This window comes from Mirounga leonina, unplaced genomic scaffold (genome assembly GCF_011800145.1).
Source record: "Mirounga leonina isolate KUSES-001 unplaced genomic scaffold, KU_Mleo_1.0 Mir_168, whole genome shotgun sequence".
Classification (NCBI taxonomy): domain Eukaryota; kingdom Metazoa; phylum Chordata; class Mammalia; order Carnivora; family Phocidae; genus Mirounga; species Mirounga leonina.
Window position 1 is genome coordinate 39,446,691 of NW_023270426.1, and position 21,191 is coordinate 39,467,881.

The following is a 21,191-nucleotide window of genomic DNA, read 5'->3' on the forward strand; positions in this document are numbered from 1 at the left end:
CCAAGTCTATACAATGAAAACTATTTTAAATGATTTTTTTGGAGTGTAACAAATACTAACCCAGTGACAGAATTTAAGTCAGTCAAAAATAATCTAAAAAATTTTTTTTAAATAATCCTAAAAATTTAAAACAAAGCACATTTCCAAGTATGCATATATGCAGGTCATTCTGGGGATGGGTCTGATAAAGAATATAGTAGCTTTATGTGTTTTTAGAAGACAAGTCAATGGAATTTTTGGTGATCATCAAATCTTAGAAAGAAAAGTGGGTCTAGAAGAGGGCGTAACAGGAATATACAAATAATAGGACATGAAAGATTCAAGTTATTTTCTATGTGGCCTTCTCATGAGAGCAATTTCATCTTTTAAAAACTGTTTAATTGGATTTTGAAATGGATGAAACCAAACCTCAATAAAAGTAATTTCTTTCCTTAAAACTCTCTCATGGTGTCTCATGAGATTCAAGTCCAAGCTTCCAAACATGGAACTTAAGACTGCTTTCTCGTGTTCCTGTGAACCTTCAGTAGTAGTCTCAATTCTTCCCACTTCCTTCCTCACATATTGCTTGCAATCCTTGACATGCACACAACTCAGTTTTTTCTGTTGTGGTCTCTGTTCATAGTATGCACTCGTAACTGCCAGGGCTTCCACCTTCATCCTCCATCAAAATCCAAGTCAAACAATACTTTCTTTAGGTTGCCTCTTCTAACTTCTCCAGGCAAGCTAAGTAGCCTTCTGTGTTTCTATAAACATATGCTCAGGTCAATTACTGCACTTATCATACAGTGATGTGTTCTGCTGTTTCTCCTACCAACTAAACTAGGAACCTCTTTGGGGAAGCAAAGGAGTCTTATGAATCTCTGTATCGCCGGTACTTAGCAGAGTGTTTGCCATGCCAGGTGCTCAACCAACATTTGCTGAAGAAAGGAATTGATGGCATTTTTATCAACATTATAGTAACTCTGCAACTTAGTTTAATTGAAGGTGACCTAGAATTATATAATTTTAGACAGAGTGAATTGTAAATACAGACACATAAATTGTTTTACTCCTTATTTATTGGTGTTTTGACCTCAGAGAACCAAAGATGTAAACAGATATGTATGAAGGGTGAACAATTAGGGATACCTCAGAGAGATTTTAGCCAACAGATGATAATGGAGAAAAGAAAGAGGGAATTGTGTGGGGGGGTAGATCCATTAGCTAAAAGCAATAACCTCAGAGTATTCAGATAATCAGGTTACAGATACAAAGCTAAACATAAATTCCAAATGCATCTAGCGAAAATGACACACATTGGTTGGTAAGAATGTAAACCAAATACCAATTATCTGCTTAAAGAAGTTGAATGTGTTTAATTAACAGTTATTTTAGTAAATTCAACCTTTACCATTACAGAATGCTACCTTCTTACCTATAATAATTTCTAAAATGAATAATATTACTTGAATTGTACTAAAATATTGATAAGCATATACATTAAGGAGGGGAAAAGGTCTCAGAAATAAATGGGTACAATATGTTATAGATGAAAGACACCAAGGCCCAGAGAAGCTAAATGATTTAGTTGAAAGTCACACAGGTGGTTAGAAAGGCCAGGACTTTTTGGACTTTTCTGTTAAATTCAGTTTTCCTTCTGCTACATACTGCCTCAGGGAAAATTTCACTAATCTTCTAAAATTTATGAGTGAGATCTGTATCCAATCGCAACAACAAAATCACTTTAGAAGAAAATTAGTGAAAAGAAATGAATTTTATTCAGATGAGAGATTTCTTAAACTATTCTCATACTATGGGGAATTTACTTAAGAATAATTCCAAGAATATTATCTAGTGGAAAAAATTACTGAGCATTAAATTTTTTTAATCTGCACCCTGTTTTAGTTAATGAGTGCTGAATTTTATATAACTCTTCTGGACCATTATTAATTGTGTCCCCATTCAGAAAACAAATCTAATGAGCCAATTTATAATCTCTACAATAAGAAACAGAAATAAAAGTCACCAATACCTGAATTAACTTTGTTTCACTACAATTATTAGCATTTTAAACCATGTTACACACTTAATAGGATGAGGTCATCCTTGTGCATGTAAATTTTTCAATCATTTTAAAAATTTTTCTTTATTTTTTTCATCATAATAACCAAAGAAGTGTATTTTCATAAAATGCAGTTTAAAAAATACGTAAAATACAGCAAAGGCCAAATAAACCCTTAAAAACCTAGTAACTCTGTTTCTCTTCCACAACTGATAGAACTATTCAAAAAAAAAAGGGGGGGGTTCTTTTTGAGGAGGCCATCTGACTAAATTAGATTATGGAAAAGCTAGAAGTGTGAAAACTTCCTCGGCTATAACGCTAGAGTAGGGCTGTGGGCATAGCTTCCCTAGAATGGGAATATAGTAAGCACAGGTATGAGGAGTTAGGAAGCTGCCCTCCACCCGCCCTTCTGACTGAGGTCATGCCAGCGAGGGGAGCTGGATGAACAAAGAATCAGTACACCTTTCCAGCTTGTCAGGTTACGTGTACTTACCTGATTTCACCAAAATGATTTTACCTGTAGCCATGTCTGTAGGTCAGCAACTTGAAAATTTCTAACTGCACCACAGTGACGTACATGCAGTCTTTGGTGCTGAGCCATGATAACTGAGTGATGTTTGATGTTGCTACAACAGTAAGTGTTTAACTCAGTGGGTGTCAGGGCTATCTAAAAACTAAGCAAAGTAAGGGGCACTGATCATTGTGAAATTAAAAATGTAAGAAACACTTCTATCTACTAATGTATGTTTGAAAATGCTTACCCATATAAAATTTCCATTGTTATATAAAGGCTTTCATGATGCAACTCCCTGGCTCTTATATTTTAAAAAGTACAGAATAAAATTCTTAATCCTAAATTTTTGTCACTGCTCTTAAGGTCTATGACTGAAGTAAAAGAGAGAAATACCCCAAACTGGTCATTTTTGAAACCATAAATTCACTGTGAAACCTGCTTCAAAACTACAAATTATTTTAGACAAATAAATATATATGTTCACATTTATAAAAATTTTCCACATTACTCATAGAAACAAGCTTCATAAAATTTACATACAGAATACAATAAAAATCAGCTCTAACGATGATTTAGCTGTCATTCTCCTAATTAAAAAGTTCTGTGTTTGAGGTATCACTTGAAGAGATGCCAATATGGCACATTTGTAAAACAACCCAGGAGTCTATCCTAAAAATTCTACCCAACACAGCATCATCTCTATGAGGCTGAGCTACACTTGTCTTTTTAAACAAGGAAGAAAATTGTAATTGTTACAATAATAGAGGAGGCAGGTACTAGACACTCTGTGTTTCATGTAACAGTAAAAATTCCTTATAAGTATTTTCATTATCATCTTCCTGCCAACACCATTCATTTCTTATGTCCCAGTTAAAACCAATAAAACAGCTTCATCTCCTATGACTTCCGAAAAAGGCTTGAGATTTAAAAACAACAGTGAAAAATTTCACTACCTTTATATATTATCATAGGATATAAAGCTATTAAATTTTTCAGAGTCAAGAGCAAAGCATTATCCCCTACCTCACTTTATCACTGCAAGGTGGACACTTGATTCAGCAAATATTAAGTGCTAGGTAGAACACCTGTGTTGACTGTAGTAAAGCCATTTACAATCAACTTATGAAGTAATAACACTAGTTAGACAAAGAGTCATGAATACCAAAAATAATGTATTTTGTATGTACAAATAACTATACTTGGGACATGGCTACCAAGTAATAAGACTGATTCAATACCTTAGAGTTAGCACATTAAAAATGTATTGCCAGACGACAATGGTCCCATATAATATGAAAAAAAAAAAGTCTATATGGAAAAGGCTGTGATTTATTGCAAAGCATAATTATATAGCAAATTCCAAGGAAGGTCAGATAACTTTCAAAACCAAATTTAAAAATTTAATGGCTTAGGCTGAAGATTCAGTTACTTTTTGGAGATCTCAGAAGAATTAGGGGTAGAAGAATGCTTTTCCTTTTTTCTCTTCTTTTTTTCCTTTTTGTGATGTTTCCCCCTTTTTGACTTATTCTTTTTTTCTTTTTTCTTTTCTTTCTTCTGATATTTTTGTTTCTTTTGTTTTGAAGTGTCCTCTTCAGTGGAACTGGATGAGTAAGACCTATGGGCAATAATACATACTGACTGATAACTGCATTTATGGCTGATAGGTAAATTTTAAATGAGATTTTAATTGCCTTAAATCATTTCTGGAGCAAGGTGGGGTATAAACAAAGAAACTCAAAATGTGCTTTATATATTTGTATTCTCTTAAAATACTGACTTTGGAATTTTTGCTCCTTGGCCACAGAAACTGACAAGTAACTCTATTCTGCTCAACTCTAGTAATAAGTTTTAAACTCAGTAAGGATATAATGATTTTTCTGTGATTTTCAGTTTTTCATCCTGTCATACCCTTCAAAATCTAAGGTTTGAGCCAAGTGTCATTTACCAAGCCTTTATTATATATACAATTCATTCGCATATGCAATAAGTTGTTAGCAAAGTCTCTTAAAAGAGTTACAAAAAGATGCAATTGTACCTTGGTATCAATGGGTGAAAGCTGAAAATTAGCAAAATGAAAGCACTTTTGTTAATTCTTTTGATTTTTCAAGTCAGAATACTTCAATCTTCTAGATGCAGAGTGATACAGATGAGCACTTGCATTCCAAAGTAATTTTCACTAGTTACAAAAAGATGCGTTTGAATGCGTCTGAATGAATATAAATAAATGAAGATGATATAGCATTATTCTTTATTTTTCTAATATTACTCTAATAAAAAATTAGGGGGAAAATTATATAATTCCTTCCTCTACTATGAAAAAAAAAAGAAAAAGAAAAGAAAAGTAACAAAACAGAGAAGCCATCTCTTAAGATCTTATATAAACAGGTATACAATAATCTGCCCATACCCAAACTCTAAATGTGTGACAAGACAGAAACTGAATCAACTTAAAATCCTCAAGAGATAGTTGAGTGATCTAACCATTAGAAGTTAAAGCCCAAACTAAGAAAACCTGAAAGAGACATACAGGAAGGAAAAAATAAATGCATGAGACTATATAAGGCCGGGTCTGTAGAGTGACTCAGGAATCCTGTTTAGGAACTCCGAGTTTTCCCTTGTTTCTGTGATGCTGTATTCCCTCCATCTTGTCTATCTTATTTGTACTTTTGGCTGTTTCCTGGGCTTATTTTCTCATGGATTCTCTAGTTCCCTCTTCAACTCCATTATTGTCAACTCTTGTCTGTTTTCCTGTTTTAAAGACCCTGCTTGACCTGTGGATTCTGACTAGAGCTTCTTTGCCTGTGTGTTTTTCTTTGGCTTTTTGGTCCTGGATTCTCATTTTTAAGATACAGTGTTAGACTTGCACACAACAATTCTATTAGGTGGCAAAATCTCTGCTAAGTATGCCCAGAAAAGTTCATTTAATTTCAGGCCCTGCCTGAGATCTGTGAGACCCCAGTCTTGAATAAATAATCTGTTATGATAAAACAAGTATATTAGAATTTGGAAGAAAATAGATCATTTCATTTTTTTTTTAAAGATTTTATTTATTTATTCATGAGAGACAGAGAGAGAGAGGCAGAGGGAGAAGCAGGCTCCCAAGGAGCAGAGAGCCCGATGTGGGACTCGATCCCAGGACCCTGGGATCATGACCTGAGCTGAAGGCAGACGCTTAACCATCTGAGCCACCCAGGTGCCCAGATCATTTCATTTTTCCTATAAGCAATCCATCTTGCTGTGCTAATGCAAATGATTGAACAATACACGAGTCAGACTACAAAATACACTGAGCTCTACCTTCCTATTAGTTTTTATGTTAAAGATTATTTAACTCCCAACATTTGAGAGAAAACAAACTTTTCCAATTTATAAAGTAGCTGAGGTGTTAAAATGTACATATTAAATGCTCTATGAAGTAATGCGTGACTTGTAGAACCTACTCTGTTAGAGAACTAGGGTCCAAGCCAGACATTACTACTGTCAAGGGCCTTAAAAAATGTCTGTCTGTATGCTTACTCTAGTGTAAGGGAAACTGCACTGATTTACCATAAAAGAAACTGCTTCTTAATTCTTTTGATCAATTTCTTTAACCAGTCAGTTGTTAAGAGTTGATACTAAAAACTCATAAGTGGCTGATGAGGATTGTGAAAGACCTGAAGGAATTTTCAGCATCGTGAGTATATAAATCATATTAATAACTTAATTTTGTAGCCATGGCAATGACATTTTGAGAATACAAATATTTAAGCTCCAATTTCATATATATGAAGACAAAATATATATGTAAAGAATTTAGAAATCATCCAATTAAAAGCCTGGCTGATGTTTTAAACTCAAAATTCTAGAATACATAAAAGAAGGGAGGGTGGCTATTATTTATTTATACCTTAATTTGCTCCAAAAAAAAAAAAAAAAAAGATGGCTGAGTATCAACTTTTGATTCATGACTTTGTTATTTTACTGAAATAACTGAATATCTAATTCCCATTAAGAAAAAAATTAGTGTCAAATTAATTGGACAACACACAAAAAATAAACTTTTATAATCCATCCGGGATTCACAGTCCTGCTTTTAAAAAACAATGATGTTAAAAAATACCTTTTCCTTTTTTTTTTCAACTTGATTTTCTCTTTGCTTTTTGCTTTTTTCTTCTCCTCTTCTTCATTTACTCCTGTGTGTTGAGGGGAAAGAATCAGGATACCATGAATCTACATACTAACATGGTATATATACATTTTTTTATTTCAGTTGTTGGCGATGAATTTCATTGGTTAGGATATTGTGCTTTTCTTGTAACAATTTCTCCTTTCTTGATGGTTTTTTTAAATTGAGGTATCATTGACATATAACATCATATTACTTTCAGGTGTACAACATAATGGTTTGATATTTGTATACAATGCAAAATAATCACTGTAAGTATAGTTAACATCTATCACCATGTTACATAGTTACCCAAAATTTTTTTTCTTGTGATGAGAACTCTTAAGATCTACTCTCCTAGCAACTTTCAAATATACAATACAGTACTATTAACTATAGTCAACATACTGTATATTACATTCCCATGACTTAATTTATTTTATAACTGGAAGTTTGTACCTTTTGACCACTCTTATCACCTGCCTCTAACAACCACAAATCTCTTCTCTGTATCTATGAGCTTGGCTTTTTTGTTTATTTTTTAGATCTCACATATAAGTCAAATCAGACAGTGTTTGTCTTTCTCTGACTTATTTCACTTAGCTTAGTACTCTTAAGGTCCATTAATTATTTTTATTTATTAAGAAGCTTATAAAAATATTATATGCTCTTTATAAAAATTTCAATCACTGCTAGGTACATTAAGTAAAAAAATTCATGTACTCCACGATTAATTACTATAGCGAATCAATATCAACAATTTGGTGGGTAGCATTTCAGGTCTTAAAAAACAAAACAATACAATCAGATACAGCTTTTCTTTCTTTCTCTCTTTCTCTTTCTTTTTAAGTAGATGCCATGCCCAACATGGGCATGAACTCACAACCCTGAGATCAAGAGGGTTGATCTAGCATGCTCTACTGACTGAGCCAGCCAGGTGCCCTTTGAATACAGCTTTTTAAAATTTTCTTTTGCAGAGGAACTTAGTTAGCATCATGGGATTCTAGGATCATGATGTCAGGATCCCAGGACAATAACAATAGATCTAATATTTATGTCATCGGTATCCCTGAAGGAAAGGATATATACTATTCTCTAACTTGTTTCTAAAATACGCAATTTGGTGTGTTTTCTTCTAAGCTTGCTCTCTAATAACCAAATATACACATACAATTACTTACGTAAAATGGTTACATATAAGTCCCAAGTTTTTCCTCTCTTTTGAAAGATGGATATATGATATTTTATATGGTATATAAATACAGTGGCATATATAATATTTTGCAACTTATTTCACCTTTGTCAAAAATCAGTTGGACAGGAAAAAAAAATCAACTAGACTTCTGCTTCTGGGAAGATGAAGTAAGTGTACTTTTCCTATTCCTCCCAGTAAGTTCAACTAAAAATACCAGACATTATAAAAACAAATATAAAAAACTGAAAAGTAGAAATAAGACAGACCAACTAAGGATCTTGAAACCCAGAGAATGACACAGTAGTGAGTTCCCTGGAATTCTTGCTTCCTATAGCCCAGACTTGGAGCTGAAGAAGTAGGCAACCTGGCAATGTCAACAGGTACAGACAAAAATACCCCAACAAAAGCCTGATTTCTTTAGCCAAAGGACCAAAACAGGGACAGCCTAGGGACAGGTAGCTGGTAGATAATAACTGCCTTTACTGAAGTCAAACACCACAGAAAAAACTGGCACCACCCCCGTCCATGTCAGCAGAGGGTAGGTGGGGAACCTAGACATTCCGCCCTTGTAAAGCTGTGATAAGGCACCTCAATTCCCCAGCCTGAGAAGTCTAAGTAGGTGTCCAGGACTTTCATTTCTATTGGCCAGTAAAGAGATCTCCACTAAGAGTGTCAATGGAGACCATTTAGGAAGCCTTGACTTCTGCTGCCACCCGGTATTAATGAGGCACCCCTTCCATCTACAGTGAAGTGTTGTCAGAGGAGATCTAATGAAAGTCAGGGCCTTCATCATCACTCAGTAGTAACAAGACCACTCCCACCATGGGTTACCACAATAGGGAGTTGGAACTTCCTACCATAACCCAGCAGTAACAAGAAGTCATCACCACTTTGAGTGTTTGTGGAACCTGAGTGGGGAAACAGAACTTCTGTCTCCACCTGGCAGTCACAAGGTGGCATCCCCACTTTTCCTTCTGCGGTGGTACTAGAGAAAATGAGATAAAGGAGAAGGTTTAAGAAAAGTCAGCGATTCATAATACAACGTAACAAGTTACAGTTGAAAAGAACTCAACAAGTCAAGAACCAGGAAGATCTCAAACTGAATGAAAAATGAAACAATGAATATGACAACACCATAATGAGAGATTATTATTAAAATAATCTGAAAAAGATTTTAAAGCAGCTGTTATAAAAATGTTTCTATGAACAATAACGAGATGCTGGAAACAAATGAAAAAATATGAAAGCCCCAAAGAAACAGAAAATCCAAAGAAGAACAAAATAGAAATTTTAGAACTAAAAATACAATAAATGGAATTAAAATACTCAGTGGATGGGCTCAATAGCAGAATGTCAAGCACTGAAGAAAAATATCACTGAACAGGAGAACAGAACAACAGAAATCACCCAATCTGAGCAACGCAAAGGAAATAGATTTAAAGAGAAGAGACTCAGGAATCTGGGGGACAGTAACAAAAGATACAATATTTATGTCACTTGGAGTCCTGGAAGGAGAATATAAAGAAGGAGGGTACTTGAAAAAATAATAGCTGAAAACTTCCCAAATTTGGCAAGGGACATAAACTTACAGACTCAAGATGCTGAGTGGAATCTCAAACAGGATAAACCCAAAGAAATCCATATCAAGACATATGACAATTTAACCTCTGAAAACTAATGAAAAAAAATCTTGAAAGTAGCCAGAGAAAAATAATACGTTACTTATGTGAGTGAATAGAATGGAAGCAGATTTCTTATTAGAAAGCATGGAAGCCAGAAGTAAGGGGGGCAGCATTTTTTAAGTGCTGAAAGAAATGTCAACCTGGAATCCTCTACACAGTAAAAATATCCTTCAGGAATGAAGGAGAAATCAGGACGTACTCAGATAAGGAAAAAGTAAAAGAATGTGTTACCAGCAGATAGACCCTAAAAGAATGGCTAAAGTAAATTCTCTAAATGGAAAGGAAATGATAAAAGAAGGAATACTGGAACATTGAGAAGAAAGAACATAGTAAGCAAAAACATGAGTACAATAAGCTTCCCTTCTCTTGAGTTCTTAAATTACGTTTGATGGTGGAAGCAAAACTATACCACTGTCTCATATGGTTCTAAATGTATGTAGAGAACGTATTTAAGACAATGGTATTATAAAGGGGAGAGGGTAAAGGGAAATAAAGGGAGGCATGGTTTCTACTCTTCACTTGAATTGGTAAGATGACAACACCAGTAGACTGTGATTAATTATGTATATATAATACCTAGAGCAACCACCAAAAATTGCTATACAAAACACCATAGAAAAATTTAAAAACACTATGGACATAGTCAAAGACACTACAGATAAATCAAAATGTACTTCTAAAGTGTTCAAGTGACACTATAGCTAAGTCAAAGCACTAGAGGTAATCCTAAAAGATATTCAAGTAACCCACAGGAAGGCAGGAAAAAAGAAACAAGAATGAAAAACAGAGAGAGTCAACAGAAAACAAATAATAAAATGGCAGGATTAGCCCTAACATTTAAATAATTAATGTAAAAAAAAAGATACCAATTAAAAGAAATTGGCAGAATGGATTGAAAAATATGATTCATCCATCCACAGTCTACAAGACTCCCACCTCAATTAAAATGACATAGACACACTGAAAAAAAAGGATAGAAATGATACGTCAAACAAACATTATCAAAGAAAAGCTAGAGTAGCTATATTAATAGCAGATAAAACAGACATCAGAACAAAGAAAATTACCAGTGTGAGAAAGAGGCATAATATAATGATAAAAGTTTTGACTCACCAACAAGACATACCCTAAATGTGTATGCACCAAATAACAGCTAACAATATACAAACCAAAAACTGATAGTCCTGAAAGTAGAAACAGACAAATCTACGATGGTAGAGACTTCAACATCTCTCTCTCAACAATTAATAGATACCATACACAAAGTCAGCAAGAATAGAGAAGAGCTCAACCATACCATCAATCAACAGAATCTAAACAATATTTAAAAAACACTCCACCCAAGATAGAATATACCTTGGGTCATATAGCGAATCTTAACAAACTTAAAAGAACTGAACATATACGAAGTTATGTTTCTGTCCATAATGGATTCAAATAAGAAATCAGTAAAAGAAAGAAAACAACACTTAAAAGTAATCCATGAGGCAAAGAAGTCTCAAGGAAAACAAAACACACTGAACTGAATGAAAGTGAAATACATAAAAATTTGTGGAACACAGTAAAGCAGTGCTGACAGGGAAATTTATAGCACTAAATGCTTACAAGGGAAATGAAGAAAAGTCTCAAATTAATAATACCTAAGCTTGAATCTTAAGGGGGGAAAGCTAAATAAACGCAAAGCAAGTAGAAGGAAGAAAATAATAAAAGAAAATAATAAAGCACAAGAATTAATGAAATTGAAAACAGAAAAAAAATTAGAGAAAAAGAATAAAACAAGGAGCTGGATCAATAAACCTGACAAATCTCTAGCAAAATGTGAAAGAAAAAAAGATACAAATTAATAGTGTCAGGAATGAAAAAAGGTATATCAGCATGGACCTTGTATACATCAAAAGGATAAGTGAAATAAATCTGACAACATAGACAACATGGACCCCTTTCTCAAAAAACAAACTGCTACACTCATCTCACATGAAATAGAATATTTCAATAACCCTTTAACTATTGAGGAAATCGAATTTGTAATTTTAAAACTTCCAAAAAGAAATCTTCAGGCCCAGATAACTTCACTGAAGAAGTCTACCAAACATTTAAAGAAAAATTAATACCACTTTAATACAAATCTTATGTAATCTTTCCAAAAAATAGGAGAATGAAATCTCAATATTCTATGTCACTGTTACTCTGATACCAAAATCAGACTAAAATAGTACAAAACAAGAAAACTATAGACCAACATGATTCATGAATATAGATGGAAAAATCCTTAACAAAATATTAGCAAATAGAACTCAGGGATGCAAGGTTGGTTCAGTTTTCAAATATCAATAATATAATCTACCATATTAACAAGCTAAGGAAAAATCATAGTATCATACTGATCAATGCAGAAAATACTTTTAGCAAAATCTGACAATGATTTCATAATAAATACTCTAAGCAAAAACAGGAATAGGGACGCCTAGGTGGCTCAGTTATTAAGTGTCTGCCTTCAGTTCAGGTCCTGGTCCTGGGGTCCTGGGATCGAGCCCCGCATCGGGCTCCCTGCTCGGCGGGAAGCCTGCTTCTCCCTCTCCCACTCCCCCTGCTTGTGTTCCCTGTCTCACTGTGTCTCTCTCTGTCAAATAAATAAATAAATAAAAATCTTAAAAAAAAAATCAGTCTATTCAATTTTAAGACTTATTATATAGCTACGTTAATCAAGACTGTGTGGCAGTGATGGAAGAAAAGACACATAGATCAATGGAACAGAAGACAACTTAGAAACAAACAGACACAAATATGACCAACTGATATTTGGCAAAAATGCAAGGGCAATTCAATGGAGGAAAGATAGCTTTCCAACAAAGAGCGCTGGAACAATTGGTTATCTTTAAACAAAAGGCTAAAACTTGGCTTAAGTCTCTCATCTTACACAAAAATCAACTCAAAAAAGGATCATAGACTTACATACTATTCAACAATAAAAAGAAACAAACTCTTGAAATATGCAGCAACCTGAGTGCATCTCCAGAGAATTATAGCTAGTGGAAAAAGCCCATCTAAAAAGATTATATACTATATGAATCCATTTATCAAACATTTTTGAAATTTTATTATAGAAACGGCAAATTTTTGGTTGCCAGAAATTAAGAAGATAGTAAGGACAAGAGAGAAGTGGGTGTGGCTTTTAAAAAGGCAATATGAGTGACCCTTGTGGTGCCAGAAATATTCTTTATCTTGACTCTATCAATGTCAGAATCCTGGTTGTGATATTGTACAACAATTTTGGAAGATGTTACCATTGAGGAAAACTACATAAAGGGTACAAAGTACTCTCCTATCACTTACAGCTGCATGTGAATCTACAATTCTTTGAAAATAAGAAGTTTAAAAAAATCAATTGGCCATAAATGTATGGGTCTGTTCTATTCCATGGATCTATCCTTACATCAATACAACACTGCCTTAATTACTTGTAGCTTTACACTAAGCCCTGAAATTAGGTTGTGCTAGTCCTCCAACTTTATTACTCTTTTTCAAAGTATTTTAGCTATTCTATGTTCTTTACATTTCCACAAGACCTTTAAAAGTGGCTTGTCAATTTCTAAAACAGTCTGCTAGAATTTTGATTGTGATGAGTTTGAATCTATAAATCAGGTTGGGGAGAACTGACATTTTTTTTTTAATTCAATTAGCCAACATATAGTAGTACATCATTAGTTTTCGATGTAGTGTTCAATGAGTGAACAGACAGACATCTTAAAAAAACTGAATCTTTTATTCCATGAATATGGTCTATCTTTTGATTCATTCATTTCTTTAATTTCCCTCAGCAATGTTTTGTATGTTCCAGACTTGCACATCTTCTGTCAATTTATCCCTAAGTATTTCACATTTTTAATGCTGTTATAAAAGGTATTTTTAAAATTTCAGTTTTTGATTTATTGTCATGATACAGAAATACAAGTGATTTTTTGCCCATTGGTCAATCTTGTATTCTATAACTTTGCTGAACTTAGTTCTTAGGTTATTAGTTTCTACAAGTTTTTTTGGTAGATTCTATAGGATTTCTATATAGAGGACCAAGTCATCAGTAAATAGTTTTACTCTTTCCTTTCCAATCTGGATGCCTTTGATTTTTCTTGTCTTATTGTGTGGCTGGACTCTCCACTACAATGTTGAATAGAAGTGGTAGGAGTGGACATCTTTGCTTTGTTTCTTATGTTACGGAAACATTCAGTCTTTCACCATTAGGTATTATGTAATCTTCCAGCTTTTTATAGATGTCCTTTATCAAGTTGATGAAGTTCCCTTCTTTTCCTAGTTTGCTGAGTATTTTTATCAAAAATGGACAGTGAACTTCCTCATATAATTTCTTAAAATACTGTAATTATTATATAGGTGTTCTTTTTTAAAGAGCTATTAAAAATGGTGAATTACATTGGCTGGGTTTGAACTGAAACAAATCTTACACTACTGGGATAAACACCAATTGGTCATAACATCCTTTTCACATATTGTTGGATTTGGTTTGCTAAAATTCTTTTAATTGCTTAAACTTCTGTTTGTGCCTGTATTTGTAGGAGTCTCTACTTGTAGTGTTATTAGGGGAATGCTGGTCTTAAAAAGTGAATTGGAAAGTACTCCCTCCTCTTCAATTTTTAAGATTTTATATAGAAATGGTTTTATTTCTCCTTCAACATCTGGTAGAAGTAAGAGAGAAGCCATTCAGATTTGGAGTTTTCTTTGTTGGAAGTTTTTAAACTAAACATTTAACTTCTTTAATAGATGTAAGCCATTCAGTTTATTTCTTCTTCAAAGAGTTTTTGGTAGATTGTATGTTTCAAGTAATTGTCCATTCTATCTAAGTTGTCCAATTTATTGGCATAGGTTTTTCACAATAGTCCCCTTATTTTAATACCTTTAAAATTTGTACTGTTGTCACTTCTTTCACTTCTGATACTGGGTTTTTTTTGTTTGTTTTCATTTTTACCTGATCAGTTCGGAGAGCAATTTTTCAATTTTATAGATCTTCTCAAAGGACCAGCTTTTGGTTTTACTAATTTCCTCTACTGTTTTCCTATTTTCCATTTCAGTGATTTCATCTCTGATCTTTTTTATTTTCTTTCTTCTGCTTACTTTGGGTTTCATTACTCTTCTTTTTCTAGTGCTTAAGGCAGAGGTTAAGTTGTAAATATGAGACATTTCTTCTTTTCTTTTTTTTTTTTTTAAGATTTTATTTATTTATTTGAGAGAGAATGAGATAGAGAAAGAGAGCATGAGAGGGGGGAGGGTGAGAGGGAGAAGCAGACTCCCCGCTGAGCAGGGAGCCCGATGCGGGACTCGATCCTGGGACTCCAGGATCATGACCTGAGCCAAAGGCAGTCGCTTAACCAACTGAGCCACCCAGGCGCCCCATTTCTTCTTTTCTAATACAGAAATTTAGTCCTGTAAATTTGCCTTTAAGTACTGCTTTAAGAGCATCCCATAAATATTACATTGTGTTTTTGTTCATTCAGTGCACAATACTTTCTAATTTCCTTTTGCCTTTTTTCTTTGACCCAATGGGTTATTTAGAGTATGTTAGATTACATATATTGGGGAATTTTTTAGGAAGATGTTACTAAATTCCTAATTTAATTCCCTTGTGGCTAGAGAACATATTTTCATAATGTGAATCCTTGAAAATGTATTAAGATTTGTTTTATAGCACATAATAAGGTTATCTAGGTAAATGTTCTTTGTGCTCTTGAAAACTAATGTGTATTCTGCTCTTGTTGGGAGATGTGTTCTATAAATATTGAATAGGTCAAGTTGGTTGGCAGTGTTATTCAAGTCTTATATATCCTTTCCGATTTACTGTCTACCGGTTCCATCAATTACTAAGAGAGGAATGCTGAAATCTCCAACTATAATTGTGGATTTATTTATCCACAAGGATTTTCCCTGGTGATTCTAGCAGTTTGTCTCATAGAGTTTGAATTTGTTATTAGGTGCATCACCACTTAGTATTCATAAACACTTACTTTTCATATGTCCTCTGCACTAACACTTTTATCATTATAAAGAAACCTTCTTTATCCCTAGTAATATTCTTTGCTTTGCAATTGACGTGATCGGACATTCAAATAGTCATTTTAGCTTTTTCTTGAGCAGATTTTTTTTTGTATCTGTAAGTTCAGAATGACTACTGTAAACATGCCCCTCCCCCAAAGTTATAAGAAACTAAGCAAATAAGTAGCTATGGGAAAAATAACCACTTCCATTTAGGAATGATGGATAAGGAGTCCAGTGACTTGGTTATATGGATAAATTAGTTCTAATAAAAACAAAATAACTCTAGAATTCAAGACATCTTTTTTCCTCGCTACTACCCTTAGGAACTAGCAGTATTGACAATAATAGTATATGAGAATTCAAGCACTGAAGACAAAAGTTTGATTTAGACAGTTGACTGTTTCTATACTACCACTCTTAAAATGATTCCACCTCTATTTATTGAAGTGTCTTCTGAGACAGGATATTGAAATGTAATAGGCATAAGGAAAAGAATCTGAGTTTCTTCAAAACAGTATTTTCTTGGAAAATAATACAATCAACCTTTGGAGTACAAAATTGAAGGCAAAAAAACCCTATGTACTTTACCACTTAAATTTTCTATGTTCAGCAAGAGTGGTAGTCTCTTGTGTACCATACAGGAGTCAGAGAATATGATCCAGTGCTTAGAGACAACTTTGGGATAACAAGAAAGAACCATCCTAGTAGTACCAGCAGTCACCCAATAGATCTTTGCGTATGTCACCAGGTTTGTAGCTACTCCAGGTGCTTTTAAATACCTGATTAAGTTGTTTCAAACCTAGATCCATTCATCGAAATTTCCATTCACTTTTGGGCCTTCTAGTCAACTACTTAGGAAGTATCTTTTGTAACTTTCTTATGAAAAGTACATTTTGAGCCAAATACAGGTTTTATTCCAATTATGCTATGGATTCATTTAAGCCACATCTTTATGAAGCTTGAAACCACCACTTGGAGTCATTCGCTTGAATCTGATTCTAGCAGTTACTAAAGGGAACAAGAGACACAATTATGGTAACACGCAAATACCTGATTTTGGCATTTTCTCCTGGGCAGCATTCAGAATCAACCATCTTTAAATAATATCAAGTATGAATTTAAAATAAAACTTTCTTAAACAAACAAAACCAAACCAAAACATCAAACTAAGCCCAAACCCCCAAATTTGTCAAAATACAACATTTCTTTTCTGGACTAAACTAAAAGAGTATCATAAAATATTATGGGATGAGATATGGGAAGAGGACTACCTCCTGGTTACAGGTAAATAGCTGATTAATGTTAAAGAACACTAGGTAAAACAGAATGAGAAAAAAAATCCATACTCTTGAATTTCTTGGGTACTTTGTGAAGAGTAAAATCCTTTTACGCTGGCTTTCTGCATACTATAACATAAATAGGACTTCAGATATTTGCTACTATCATGCACAATTCCAAAGGCAATTTCTTCAGCAAGTTCAAAACACACTATAAAACCTTAATAAGCTTCCTAAACCATGGTAGTGCTACCAAACAACAAGCATGTTCACACACAAACACACACAGTGCGTCAGTAAGATCATAGAATCCTCATTACGTATGGACTAGTCAATCTTTCCCTGTTCACAGCACCTGTAATACAATTTTATAAGGCTGCCTGGGTCCCAGGTTGTTGTACTATACGCCAACAATGCTTGTTCCCATCCACGTCAAGTCCTGCTCTCACATATTCTAATTCGTGTCAAAAATTGATGTATTTGTCATTTAGATTTTTGTTTTAAATGAAAGATTTTCTTTTAATTCCTTAAATATACTGAAAAACATACAATATAATAGAAACAAATGTAAACAGAAGCAAAAAAGACCATAACTTATACAAAAATAAGTTTTGAATTTTATTTGGTGACATTTAGCTCTCTTCCCCTTCATGTCTCTATTTCATAAAAGCAGAACAACTAATTAACATAAGTACACTAAAAATTCTTTGCTTTCTCCTGGTTCACTATTTTTATTGTCATTAAAAAAATCCCCGCAAACCATAACTTATTCAAGAGAGTTGATACAAGAGCTCCCCACCTCTAAGAACCAAGGAAGGATTCAGGAGCCTTCAGTACCACTAATGGCTATGGCATGAGAACTCACACTCAAGTCAGTGTTCTACCCTCACGCCATCCGAGATCCTAAGCACTATCACAAAGTTATCAATGGAACTAAGAACCACAACCTCTGTACTCCTTTCCTCCTATATTTAGGAACCAGTTTATTGTTTGAGTAGGGGGTCACTGGGCTTCCACTAGATGACCATGAAATAAATACGGATCCCTTTTATAATACTTTTTGTAATCTGCATGATATCCTGAAATAAGCACTCTCCTGAGTGGGAGCCATGAGACTTGGAAACAAGTTCTGAGCCTTTAAGTGACCGTAGGCAAGTGTATGTTTTTTTTTTTTTTAAAGATTTTATTTATTTATTTGACAGAGAGATAGCGAGAGCAGGAACACAAGCAGGGGGCGTGGGAGAGGGAAAAGTGGGCTTCCTGCCGAGCAGGGAGCCCAATGTGGAACTCGATCCCAGGACCCTGGGATCATGACCTGAGCCGAAGGCAGACGCTTAATGACTGAGCCACCCAGGCGCCCGGCAAGTGTATCTTTTTAAAGGGAAAAAAAAAAAAAAAAAAAGTCTATATTGAGTCAGTCATTCTCAACGTGAGGTTAAGGGAAAGCTGATTCTAACAACGAAGTTTTACCAACTACTCCCTATCCTGGTGTATGGTATGTTAACTCCCTCCTTTTCCTGCCAGGGTAAGGTTTGTCCCAGGTTTTCTTACTGAAAAATCACCTCTAGACTAAACCACTATTCATGATGAGAGTGTACTTTATCCTTCGAGATCGATGTGGTGAGGGGAAAAAAGATGAAGAACCAATAGACTGGGTGATCTCTAAGGTAGGAGAGCACCACACTGTAAACAGTATAGGACTAGTAGGTAAGAAACATGGATCACAGTGCTGGCTTCATGGTGACAAGTTAGTGACCTGGGGAGTCATCTGTCCTCAGTTCCTTTTCTGTAAAACTAGGTTTAAATTATGTGTTCTCTAACTGCCTTCCTAATACTAGAGTTTTTGTTTTGGTTTGGTTTGGGTTTTCTCAGTTTTCTTGTTTTTTGTTTTTAGATAGGGCAGTGGAGATGGATGGGGTAGAAACTGTCCCTGTGGAACTGACAATCTTAGGCTTTCTCTCCCAGAATCTTCACTTTGATCTTTCAGCCTGGTCTCTGTGACTGGTGTGGCTGTCTTCCTGAGATCTCCTCTACAAATGCCCTAGAGACTCCCTTCGTATCTTCTCTACTTCCTAGAAAGTCTTCCTTCTAAGGGTCAACTCCCTTACTTTGGTAGAAACCTCTGGAATCAGTGCTCTAAGAAAGAGTACGTGAGAGGTAATTTTTTTTTTTTTTTTACTTTGAATGTCTGCCAAGATCTTTATTCTATTTCACACTTGGTTGATAATTTGGTTGGGTATATCATTCTAATTTGGATATAATTTTCCTTCAAAAATTTGAAAGCATTATCCACATCTACTAGATTCCAGTATTTTTTTACAGAAGAACAAAGTTATTCTGACTCTTGATCTTTTACCTATGATCTGTTTTATCCCTGACTCTGGAAGTTTGAATTATATTCTCCTTGTTTCCTATGATACAAAGTTTTATAACGATGTGCCTTTGTGTGGGTCTATTTCTAACACTGTGCTTAGTACTTATTGAACACTTTCATCTGGAAACTAATGTCCTTCGGTTCTTGGAAATTCCTTCTGTTTTCTCCTTCTAGGGCTCATCTGAATGAAGTGTTTCCTACACAGATTCTTTGTCTTATCTTTTTTTTTTTCCTTCTCTTATTTTGCTTGTTAGATTTCTTTAACTTTAGCTTCCAGCTCTATCAAGTTTTGAATGTCTGCTTCTTTTTTAATTCCAAAAATTCTTTTGTTGTTTTGTTCTTTTTATACTATCTTATTCTTGTTTCATGGGTGCTGTAGCATATCTTTCTATAAAACTGGGCATTAATGATTTCTGTTTTCTTCTCCCTGCACAGACTCTGTATCCTTCAAGTTGTTCCATTGGTTGGTTGGTTTTGGTATCTATATTTCACGTGAAAGTCTTTCTTCAGAAATTTAGTGCTCCCTGATTGTCTAAAAAAGCTCATATGAAGCTTTGCGCAAGTGAAACTTCTAAATCTTAACTTTGCTGATAATGTGGCTATGTCGTGTCCTTGAAGAATCCTTGAGGTCAGTATCTTTATGTCTGTCTTTCTTCTTAGACCAGTCAGATCTCCCAGAGATAAATCTTCAAATCTTCTGCCTGAGTGATAGAAGTCTGGGAACCAAACAGATGAAGATGTCTGGAAGGTTCTCGCCATTCTCTATTTGTACTTTAACTTACTGTTTTCATCTGTGTTTGGTGTGTCCCAATTCAAAGACCCTTTGTTTTACCCTGTCTAGAAAACAGACATGTAGTAGCCTGCTGAGGTGATGGAGGGAAGCCACCTGGCTTCACAGAGTAGGCAAAGGGAATTGAAGGGGATTACGTCAGATATTTAACCAATCCCTCTGTTTTTAGCTTTACAGATGTCCTCACAGAGGTACCTAAGGATACACATTACCAAGTCTTTGGTGAGTTTTAAAGTGTATACTATCAGGTTACTCCTCAGACTTCCTACTATTAAAGGATTGAGCTTTCTCAAGTGTGCAATCCATTATCCCTAAACCCATCTGCTTTTTAAGTTTGTTACTATTGCTTCCTATCTCATTTTCTTTGTCTTTGTGGGTTTATGTTTTTTTAAAAAAAATTCTTCCACTATCATTTCAGTGGTGTTTCAGTAGCTAATAAAATCAAGTACGTACACCCAAGCAGCTATCTTTACCTGAAGCTGTATATACTCATATGTAATGTAAGTCTTGTTTGTCCTTTTTAGGACTCTCTTCCTCTTGCCTTCTCAGCCTGTCCTATTACGATGGCATTTGACTTCATTTACCTTCACTAGATGTAATATGGAAAGCTTAAAAAGTTTTAAAGTGTATTTGGTTTATTCTCTGATGAGCTAAAATAAGATTTAAACTTTTTTGTATCTCTCTCATTCCATGCCTAAACCTATACTCAAACAAGTTACATTTTTATTCTGTGTGACATCGACCATATGGCATTTTGAAGTTTACAAAGTATTTTCATATACAGCATTACATTTTATCCCTAAAAGCCCCATTGCAAGGATAGGCTATTTTATACACATGATGGGAAAGAAATAGTTAAACAATAGGTATGCAATCTTCTCTTTCTTTGAGGAGAGAGGAGGATGCCCCCAAGAGAGAAAAAAGGTAACTTAGTTAAATCTCTCTGTAAACATGCTAATGACAGACCTCCTGGAAACAAATGAGTGGTATTTGCTAACTAGAGAATTGGCTGGGGGGGGGGGGGGGGCATGCGAGGAAGGTGTATTTAATTAAGAGAAATTTATTTTCTCACAGTTCTGAAAGCTAAAGATCCATGATCAAGTTGTTGGCAAGAGAATCCTTATTTATAGAC

General features: G+C 34.5%; 1 protein-coding gene across 4 annotated transcripts in view; it reads right to left on the reverse strand.

The window, feature by feature from the left end:
- Nucleotides 1–1,043: 1,043 nt before the first annotated feature.
- Nucleotides 1,044–21,191, reverse strand: part of SREK1IP1 (SREK1 interacting protein 1) — a 42,812-nt gene continuing 22,664 nt past the window's right edge. Inside the window, exons 4-5 of one of the 4 annotated variants that reach the window (XM_035014514.1) lie at nucleotides 6,655–6,727; nucleotides 1,044–4,170 (exon numbers count right to left, since the gene is read on the reverse strand). In XM_035014514.1, coding sequence (XP_034870405.1) covers nucleotides 3,981–4,170; nucleotides 6,655–6,727 — 263 coding nt within the window. In that variant the 3' untranslated portion in view covers nucleotides 1,044–3,980. Of the gene's footprint in view, nucleotides 4,171–6,654; nucleotides 6,728–7,994; nucleotides 8,880–18,293; nucleotides 19,986–21,191 lie in introns of those variants that run through there. The other 3 variants (XM_035014516.1, XM_035014515.1, XM_035014513.1) reach the window with 3 other exon arrangements.